At 24.1% G+C, this 11,078-nt stretch overlaps 2 protein-coding genes across 2 annotated transcripts; both read left to right on the top strand.

Moving 5' to 3' along the window:
* Window positions 1-93: 93 nt before the first annotated feature.
* LOC105259504 (probable allantoicase) lies at window positions 94-3,918 on the top strand. Its single transcript, XM_020030061.2, has 8 exons — window positions 94-112; window positions 567-665; window positions 1,167-1,229; window positions 1,705-1,918; window positions 2,250-2,335; window positions 2,648-3,049; window positions 3,241-3,441; window positions 3,634-3,918. Exons 2-8 carry the CDS (start codon window positions 624-626, stop codon window positions 3,763-3,765), a joined length of 1,140 nt encoding a protein of 379 aa, XP_019885620.1. The 5' UTR covers window positions 94-112; window positions 567-623; the 3' UTR covers window positions 3,766-3,918.
* A 1,248-nt stretch (window positions 3,919-5,166) lies between these two features.
* On the top strand, window positions 5,167-9,930 carry LOC112637053 (probable allantoicase). Its single transcript, XM_025412566.1, has 8 exons — window positions 5,167-5,215; window positions 5,745-5,815; window positions 6,273-6,335; window positions 6,658-6,868; window positions 7,461-7,558; window positions 8,693-9,076; window positions 9,285-9,485; window positions 9,713-9,930. Exons 2-8 carry the CDS (start codon window positions 5,774-5,776, stop codon window positions 9,833-9,835), a joined length of 1,122 nt encoding a protein of 373 aa, XP_025268351.1. The 5' UTR covers window positions 5,167-5,215; window positions 5,745-5,773; the 3' UTR covers window positions 9,836-9,930.
* Window positions 9,931-11,078: the final 1,148 nt, after the last annotated feature.

Here is an 11,078-nt window from a genome sequence, read left to right on the forward strand (position 1 = left end):
TTTTCGAGATATTTATGATAACGACCTTGTGTACATTGTGTACATTATTAAATGCTTAAAATTTCAGTTAATTTGAAGCAACGATTGAAGGTGTTAGCGAAAACAGATAAGAGTAAATATATTTAAATCGAGAAATATCCAAAGGGAAAGTATTACTTTTGAAAAATAATTTTGTATATTTTATGTACAATGATTTTATAATACAAGTGTTATTGTGCACAACGATTTACAAGATATAATAATTAACGTCACGCTAAGTAATCATTATCAATGACAAAAATGATCTATTACTTTGGTTTTTTAGTTTGAAAATATCAGTATAAACTATTCTCGATAAAATTTCATCGATTAGGAAAAAAGTTATATTATTATATATGAACATTAGTGATAATTATATATATATATATATATATATATATATATATATATATTTAATGCGTGTTAATGTATATTTATTTATTCTATCAATATTCATTATGATTTGGAAAATATTCGGAAATATTAGATATTATTTTAAATGATCGATTATATCTTATTTAAAGACAATGCTCTTTTTTGTATTGCAGTTAGAAGCGTGCAGAAATCTCAATTCAATCTCAAATTTCATCTCAAAAAAGTCTAAAATGAACGACATAACAGAATTGTGTGAATTGTCATCTGAAATTGTAATTTCTTTTTATAATGTAACAATTTTTTTTTAATAGATAATACAAGCCAAATAGGCTGGTTGAGCGAATGTACTAATTTCTTGCTAGAAAGTTTTTATGCTAATAGAAGTATAAGAATTCAATACATATATGTATATGTTGAGAATGTATGATATTTTTTAAATTCTATAAATATAGCAATATATATAATTTTAAAGTCAAATAAATCGCTTTAAACAAGTTTATATTAAGTCTTTGAGATTTTATGTATAGAAAAACGTATATTCGTTTCAATAATGTATTTAATTTGCATTATTGATTAAATAATCTCATACATTCTTAGATTTTTTTTCATTAATCATATATATTCTTATAATTTTATTTGTTTAATTTTTTAAAATTTATTTTTTTCTCTATTTCTTATATCATCATTTTTGCAGTAATTTAATATATTCATAAAATTATTTTTTTTAATTAATCAAAAAATAGATTGTAATATGACGATCTTTTGAATTTTAGAATGGTGCCAAAATTATATTTGCAACCAATGATACTTTCGGCCTAGCTGAAAATCTACTTAAAGTAAGTGATTGAATGTATATTGAATGTATTGTAAAAAAATGTAACAATTATATTTGTACAATCAGATTAATGATCCGATGCAGTATATTTACATTTAATGATGGTTTGCTTCATAACATATAAAAACACGCCTTTTTGTTTATATAAATAATTCCATATTTCGACTGCACGTTTATGCAAAAAGTGAAAAAAGCAGTAAGAAGTCGCATATAAAATAACTTAAATATTTTTATCTCAATATAATAGCAGAAATATTAATTTTTTCAATACTGTAAAAAAATACTTATTTTTTCAATTTTTTATATAAATTGTGTTTAAACTATAAAATATAGATTAAATATAATTTTATAACGATTAAATATATAAAGGATGACATGTGCAATAAAATATATGGATATATAATATTTCAAGATATGGATATATGATATTTCAAGATATATATATTATACATATCATCATCAATTTTTTATTTCAGGAGACTGAACCTAAAAAACAGAAATCAAAAGTGAATGGATATGAAATTATGGATGCGTGGATATCTCGAAAAAAACAAATATTTTATGAACATGATTTTGTAATTATTAAATTAGCGACGAGAGCTGAAATACATTTCATTTGTGTAGATACTGCTCTTCTTATCGACAATTTTGCACCTGAATTTTCTGTACAAGCTGGCAAATTATTATTAGGTTAATTAATTGATTTATTACAAATAATTCTGTAGCCATTCTTGGTCTCTCTCTCTCTCTCTCTCTCTCTCTCTCTCTCTCTCTCTCTCTTTCTCTCCATTTTTCTCCCTCCTTCTCCCCTCTTTCCCTCTGTTTCTCTTTTTTGTTTATTTTTTTTCTGTATTTTTCTATTTTATTTTTATAAAGACTTAATCTCTTATTTTAAAGTATATTTCTTATTCTTATTTCTTATTTAAAGTATACTTCTTATTTTATTTTGTGTGTGTATGTGTGTGTACACAGATGTATTTATATATTTTACATACATTAATATATTATTTATTATGTACAGATCCCGATATTCCTCAACGTAAACATAACTTAAACAATTCTGCCAACAACGAAGACTGGGAATGTATTACGCAGTACAATTCAGAGGTATATTTCAAAAATACAAATTTTTATATTATAAAATATTGCACAAATTGTATTATTAAGCGTTTCATATATTGTTGTTTCATATATAATTCTTGAAGCAATTTTTATTTTTGATTGAAAATATTAAAAATAACATATCAACGAAGAAAAACATGACACCTTTTTATTATGCAACTTTATAGATAACTATATAGATAATTATATAACTATTTTTCTAATGTATCGCATTTTCTATAAGATATATCTGCTAGGAATCATTCATTTCTCGATAATTTTACTAAACATTAATGAAATTATTAAATGTGATTTCAGTCATGGTTACAGATAATCCCGCGACAACCTTTAAATCCTGGTTATTCATCGTTGAGTAAAAAGTATTTTATGATACCGTCGAAAGGAGAAGAATACTCTCATGTACGGCTTAACGTCTTCTCAGATGGTGGCATAAGTAGACTACGTGTTTACGGGAAAGTGACGAAACCCATTTTTATACCCCCAGCTCTGAACATGCAGATTGATCTTGTCTCCAAGATTTATGGTGGTAAATGTATATCATATAGTAGTTGTTGCAACAACAAACATCCTAATAACTTGATCAAGCCTTCAGAAAGCATTAACGATGAAGATGGTTGGCAAACTGTGAGACGTCTTATTAGATTCCCTAAAGATTTTTCAAATAGTGCTACAAATTTATTTAATTACTTCGTTGATGAGGTATTACAAAAGTAATAATCCTATAATTGTAATTGAAATTTACCTTTTCTTATGATACAATATTATCATTTTACATTTCAAAATTCTTCCAAAAAAATAAAAAAATAATTTTTCGTTACAAAGTACCAGTTTAATATATATTGCTTGTGTAATTGACAATGATTTTAAAATTCTTGCGTTATGATTTTTAGACACTCGGAGAAGAATGGGCTGTATTTCAACTTTCAAAAAAATATAATAGTATAATCGATTCTATCATACTCGATACATCATTTTGCGTAGGCAAAGAGCCGTACGTTGTACAAGTGCAAGGGATTACAGAAGACGTTTGTCTAAATGATACAACTAATATAAATAATAAACTATGGCAGAATATTATACCGTGTACTATCGTAAGTTTGATTTAATAAAAAGTTTGACCGATCAAATACTTACAGATCACTTTTTAGCCGTTGACTCTTTTATTGAAATTATTATTTTATTGTAAAAATAAATTTTATTTATTTTACAAACACATGTAAAATTTGGAACATTAAACATGAACGAATTCTAATCAAATATATTCATCGTGATATTTTTTATAGGTGAATGTTGGCACTAAACAACTAATTCTTACGCAAAATCAGACTAAGAACATGGCTTATGTGAAACTTTTGATTAAACCGAATGGCTGTATATCTAGATTCCGTGTTTTAGGAAAATTCCGAGAATATTAAATTCCGGAAATTTAGGAATAATGGAATAATAACATATTTAGGAATAATAACATATTTAGTAAAAATGGAAAATCTGATTTAGAATAATTCGATAATGATGAAACACAAATTATCGCGTTTATCCAACTGGAAAAGAGATATTGCTGCTCATTAATTCTTTCTTGCTACTTATATACAAAAAATTAGATAAAATGTTGCATATTATAACAAAATTATTATAATAATAGTTTAAAATGAATAATATTATAGTTTAAATTAGTTTAGCATTTCGAAAATGATAATAAATTTAAAGAGAATTTTTCACGATACGATATACAAGTTTAGTAGAATGATTCCATTCACAAACAATAGCGATTATATAGCGCATCTAATTAAATGATTTTATATATAAATAATAAATTTTAAATTTATTTATATAAACAGTATATATATATATATATTGTTTACATATAAATATTGTTTAATATATATATATATATATATATATATATATATATATTGTATATATATATATGTGTGTACATATAAATATTGTTTACATATATATATATATATATATAAACAATATTTATATGTAAACAATAAATTTTAAATTTATTTATTTTAGTTAATTTTATAATTTTATAATTTTAAATCATCTTATAATAAACGATAACTTATTATATTATTTCAGTATGTTGTGGATAAATCTGTCGAACTATTTATATTTGTGGATAAATTGCATGTAATAAAATATAAATATACAAAATTATTATAAATTATGGAAATTATCATTAATAAAATATTAACATACATAAAATAAGTTCTATAACATTTAAAAGTAAAATTTTTTACATTTGTGACTTTATCAAGACTATAATTGTTTTATATATAGAAATCCATTTTATATAATAAATCTGTGAATTCATATTTACTGACACAGTTGCTTGAAATTGAAAATATACTAACAAAGAAATAAACTGCTGATAAATTTATTAAAAAGATACCACATATCCGCACTCTAAATAAATTCAGTTAGGCGGGGAAAAATGTAATTATGGTTGTAAATTATAATAATCCTTTTTTAAATATAACGCGAAAATTTAATGCAAATTTAGCAAATATATGTGTGAAAGAGAATGTCAAATTTAATTTAGATAGAGCCTCTGTAATCGTCATACATAAAGACGAAGGAACATAGCTTTTTTATTATGATCATAAAATTATCAAAAGTAAATATCAACAAGCCATCGCATACCACCACTCGCATAAAGTTTAATTTCCTTATATTGTATCATAAACGCTATTATTGTGTTTATTTACAATATTTTATTTACAATAACGAATTTACCCGACATTGTATGCCTTACTAAAGCTGACATTGTATATATATCTTATTAAGATTTTTCTTATTAAAACTTTAAAATTTTAGTTGATTTAAAGCATTGATTGGAAGTGTTTGTGAGTACAGGTAAGAATAAAAATGTATTTAAATCAAGAAACATCTAAATTATTGTTTTTGGACAATGTTTTTGAAATAATTATGAACATTTTACATATAAGACATTTTACATATACAACTTTATGATAGAAGTAGTATTATGTACGATTTACAGAATATAATAATTAGCATTACAATAATTAATTATTATTAATGATTCCTTATTTTGGACGTATTATTAAGTTTGAAAATATTGGAATAAATTTTCATTAAAATGTTATCAATTAAAAGAAGTTCTATTATATGATATATATATATATATATATATATATATATATATATATATAATCATATATATATATATGTATATATATATATATATATATATATATATATATATATGATTATTATCTCTTGATCGTTATGTTAATATGTTAATGTATATTTATCTATTCTATCAATATTCATTGTAATATGAAAAATATTTGGAAATATTAAATATTTTCTTAAATGATCGATTATATATTATCTAAAAACAATACATTTTTTTGCATTGCAGTCGAAATACAAGATAATTAAAAGGCTAAAATGAACAATCCAGCAGAATTATATGAATTGTCATCCGAAACAGTAATTTCCTTTTTTTAATATAACAATTTTTAAGAGAGAATACAAACCAAATATGCTCTTTGATTTAATATTTAACAATTTTAGTAATTTCTTGCTAAAATTTTATGTTAATAAAAGCATACAAATTCAATAAATATGTATGAAATATGTATTTAAAATACGTTTTAATGTTATTGTTTTACATTCTAGAAAAATATATCTATTTCAACAACAGCGCATTTCATATTGCTTTGATCATATTGTTTCATATTTAGATTTAAATAATTACCGCTAATTATGATTTTTTACCTTTTAAATTATAATTTTTCTCTTTTCTTTAAATTATTTTTCTCTTTATTTCTTGCATTAATATTTTTTGTAATAATTTAATATATTTTTATATTCAAAAAATACATAATTTTTTGTAATCAATGGTCTGAAAATTTATATTACAATCTATTATATGTGTGAATTTTAGAATGGAGCAAGAATTTTATTTTCATCCGATGATTTTTTCGGTGTAGCTGAAAATCTACTTCAAGTAAGTGATTATATTGCAAGTAATTGTAAAAATTATAATAATTAGATTATACAATTTCTTATATCAGATATAATAATATATTAACAATTGTTTTGTTTTGTAATAGATAATTGTAGAAATATTTATTATTTCAGTATTATAAAATCGTAAAATTATATTTAAACTATATATAAATATATAAAAATACAATTACAATGAAATATATTATATTTAAATATAATACCAATGTGATTGATAAAGATAGAACATGTACAAAAAAATATATGAATAAACACAATATTTCAATAAATATATAAACATTGTCATCGATTTTTTACTTTAGGTAACAGAACCAGATATAGACATAGAAAATATGCCATGTCGATTACCACAGGATGTATGGATAACCAGGAGAAAACGAGTGCAGAATTGCGATTTCGTAATCATTCAATTAGCAGTAAGAGCTGAAATATGCTTCATTTGTGTAGATACTGCTAATCTTTTCAACAATGCTGCGCTCAAATTTTCTGTACAAGCTACCAATTTATCAATAGGTTTGTTAGGAATAATTTTGTAACGAACGTCTTTTTTTCTTCTATTTTTTTTCTATCTTTTATTTTTGTAAAAAAACTTGATATTATTTACTTATTTTTAATTGTACTTCTGCATATGTATATATATATATATATGTATATATATATATATATATATATATATATATATATATATATATATATACAGGATGACCCCGAACGTTCCAGCCAGACTTTGAGATCTTATAGGAATTTTAATTCTGAACAAAAAATTTCCGATAAACATGGATCGAAAAATGCTTCCTGAAGAAATTATCGCTCAAAAATCTCTGCTGAAGGAAGAGCAAAAGGTGAAAAAAAAAATGAAATAAAAAGAAAATGAAACTAAATAAATTTCTTGAAAAACGTCTTTATTCATTTTCTACTATTACGTGCTATTATACTACTTCTTAAGGAAGTATTTTTCGACTCATGTTTATAGGAAATTTTTTGTTCAGAATTAAATTTCCTATAAGATCTCAAAGTCTGGCTGGAACGTTTGGGGCCACTCTGTATATAAATATATATACATATATGTATATGTATATGTTAATATATTTTTTATTATTCACAGAACATGACTATTCCGAGCTTTATCAAAATCGTTCCAATAGAGTAGGCGGACATACCACCGATGAAGAATGGTCGAATATTAACCAATTTCGTTCAGAGGTTTTACAAATATAAATTTAATTATAAATATTATGAAAATTGCATTATTAAAGCATTTCATATGTTTAATATGTTTGAATCATAAATTTGTATTTTGCAGCTAATATATACAAGATGATAATGAGTCAATTTCATTGAAAATTATTTATCTTTGATTAATGTGCTCAGGACACGAATTTTTCTTGGTCTATATACCGGGTGCGAATATATTTTAATTCGATTTTTAATGAACTTCTGAAGAAGCATAAGCGAAAAAAATATCAGAGCAAAATTATTGAATCGGAAATTGAACTCAAATCGCTTTCTTCAGGAAGATAAAGAGGAATTATAAGGAATATTAATAATCTTGAATTGATATTTACGCTTGGTATATCGATAAAAAAATTCATGTTCAGTGCATATTAATCAGTTTTAGAGAAAAATTAATTTTCCATATGTGTATATATGGAACTGACCGACTCTCTCTCTCTCTCTCTCTCTCTCTCTCTCTCTCTCTCTCTCTTTCTCTATTTCTTTCTCTTTCTATTATCCCGTGTCTAGCTCTTATAAGCCGCAAAATTCAAATATATGTTTTCACATATAGCTATTTAATCTCTTGATTTTGGAAATTTTTATTTTTTATTGGACGTATTAATAACAATATATGAAAGAAAACATCAATTTCAATTTATTATTATTCATTGTTATCCATCTTTTTAAGGATACATGACTTTTCTAAATGCATATCATATTTCCTATGTACAAAGAATCATCTCTTTTTTTCAATCTTTTTGCTATATAAGATGCACAATTAATATTTAACAAATATCACATTTTGCAACTAGTTACATTTGATCGTACTGGTACATTTGAATTTCGGTTATTCATCAATGAATATTTTAACATATAAAAATTGTATTATTAAAGCGTATATATTTTTACATGTTAAAAAAATCAATTCTTATTTTTGGAAATGTTAAAACTAATATATCAACAAGGGAAAACTTATTGCAGCTTATTGTTATGCAACTTTAATACATAATTATATAATTATTTTTTAAATATGTCACATTTTTTTATTTTACGAGGAATCATTCATTTCTCGATAATCTAATTATATAATGCACAATTAATGATTATTAAATATAATTTTAGACATGGCCGTATTTAATTTCAAGGCAACCCCTAAATCCCGGTTATCCATCGATGAATAAGAAATTATTTATGATACCATCGACAGGACAAGAGTACACTCATCTACGGCTCAACATCTATCCAGACGGGGGTATAAGCAGACTACGTGTTTACGGAAAAGTGTTGAGACCCACTCTCATGCCACCACCTTGGAATTCTTGTATTGATCTTGTTTCAAAGATTTATGGTGGTAAATGCATAGCACATAGTAATTGTTATAACAATTCACACCCTAATAACTTGATCACGCCTATGTTTAGTCAGGATGGATGGCAAACTGCGAGAAGTCTTATTAGATCTATCGAAGGCTTCCCACATAATGATTCTTCATTTAACTTTAATCAGGTATATAGAAAATCACAAAAAGTAACAATACTAAAAAAGTAATAATGCTAAAATTGTAACTAAAAACTATCTTTTCTTATAAAACAATATTCATTTTACATGAATGATATCGTTCCAAAAATTGTTTTTTCTTACAAAGTGCTGCTTTTGTCTGTATTGCTTGTGTAAATGACTATAATTGTAAAACGATTTTTGCGTTATGAATTAGATAATCGGGGAAGAATGGGCTATATTTCAATTAGGATATTGTGGTAAAATCGTTTCTATCGAGCTCGATACAACAGGGTTCAAAGGGGATAGTCCGTACGCTGTACAAGTGCAGGGACTTAGAGAAGGCGCTACGTTAAATGTATTAAATGAAAATTCTATAAATAATGCATCTTGGCAAGATATTATACCGTATACTCTCGTAAGTTTGATGAAATATTTAATGTTTTTGGAAATTTCGATCGATTTTCTCATACACTTACCGATCAATTTTTTTTTTATTCTAATGTTTCAATTTAATATTCCATTGCAAAAATAAATTTTGTTTATTTTACAAATACATATCAGATTTGAACATGGAAACGTTGAACATAAACGGATCCTAATCAAATATATTAATCAGATTTTAATCAAATATATATTTTATAGGTGAATGAAGGTTCTAAGCAAGAAATTACTGTTCAAGATCAAAATATGAAAATGGCTTATGTGAAACTTTTGATTAAACCGGATGGCTGCGTAACTGGATTCCGAGTTTTGGGAGAGATTTGATAGAAATGCAAAATTTAGAATAATTTGATGATGATACCACATAAACAATAGCGTTTATCAAAATGGGAAGCTGATGTTACTTATAATCAACAATTTTTTCCTGAAATTTACATATAAGGAATTAGATAAGATAATATTGTTACAGTGTTGTAACAAATAGCAAAAAAAGTCACAGTGATATCATAATGATATCATTGTAATATTAAATAAAATGTTATTTGAGGTGATTTACACACACACACACATATAACAAAATGATCTTTTATATATATATATATATATATATATATATATATATATATACTTATATATACTTATATATATATATATATATTTTTTTTTTATATAATATAATATATTATATAAATATAATATATATATAATATAATATAATATATCATCATGACTTTGTTATGATCTCATTGTGACATATTATTATGATATCACTGTGACTTTTTTTGCTATGGGGAAAGTAATATTTTAATTTTAATCAAAATATTACTAATATCTTTTTTTAAAGATAAAATTTAAAGAGAATCTTTTACTTTTTGCGACAACAAGATTAAGTTAAAATGATTCCGATTCTCACTTCTGCGGCCTATCGGAGATTTCGTTGATATTAGGATATTGTGGTAAAATCGTTTCTATCGAGCTCGATACAACAGGCTTCAAAGGGGATAGTCCGTACGAGTGCAGGGACTTAGAGAAGGCGCTACGTTAAATGTATTAAATGAAAATATTATAAATAATGCACTATGGCAAGATATTATACCGTATACCCTCGTAAGTTTGATGAAATATTTATAACGAAAAATTGATGCTTCCATCGTTATGTATGCGAGGCATAATGATTTGAAAGAAACATCATTTCCTGATGATGCAAAATACAGTCTGTAGTGATATAATCATTCAGGATAATGATTCTACATAAAGAAAATAAGTTGTATAAAAATGTGGGAAACTTTTTTTTATAAAATTGATTTAAAAATTTAGAAAATCAATAATTACAAAAACTTAACTATAATATTAATATTTATATCATTTTAATGATCTTTTGTTAGATAACATTGAATTTATTTTAGCAACGGTTATTAACACAAATCTATTTAATAATATAATATAATATTTAGTAATATAATTTACATTAAAATTAAATTACACATTGAAGAAATATTGCATATAAAATTTTCAAATAAATTCCATTTTCTCGATAGAGAAAATGTCATATGCATTAGCTTATACA

The sequence above is a fragment of the Camponotus floridanus genome, unplaced genomic scaffold, assembly GCF_003227725.1.
Source record: "Camponotus floridanus strain SB8 unplaced genomic scaffold, Cflo_v7.5 scaffold52, whole genome shotgun sequence".
Taxonomy (NCBI): domain Eukaryota; kingdom Metazoa; phylum Arthropoda; class Insecta; order Hymenoptera; family Formicidae; genus Camponotus; species Camponotus floridanus.

What these genes read in the sequence shown, in the direction of transcription:
- LOC105259504 (XM_020030061.2), top strand. Translation starts at nt 624, where the DNA reads ATGAACGACATAACAGAATTGTGTGAATTGTCATCTGAAATT. An exon ending in AGCTGGCAAATTATTATTAG is followed by an intron (nt 1,919 to 2,249) that starts GTTAATTAATTG and finishes TATTATGTACAG; the next exon opens with ATCCCGATATTCCTCAACGT. An exon ending in ATATTATACCGTGTACTATC is followed by an intron (nt 3,442 to 3,633) that starts GTAAGTTTGATT and finishes TATTTTTTATAG; the next exon opens with GTGAATGTTGGCACTAAACA.
- LOC112637053 (XM_025412566.1), top strand. Translation starts at nt 5,774, where the DNA reads ATGAACAATCCAGCAGAATTATATGAATTGTCATCCGAAACA. An exon ending in AGCTACCAATTTATCAATAG is followed by an intron (nt 6,869 to 7,460) that starts GTTTGTTAGGAA and finishes TATTATTCACAG; the next exon opens with AACATGACTATTCCGAGCTT. An exon ending in CTTCATTTAACTTTAATCAG is followed by an intron (nt 9,077 to 9,284) that starts GTATATAGAAAA and finishes GTTATGAATTAG; the next exon opens with ATAATCGGGGAAGAATGGGC.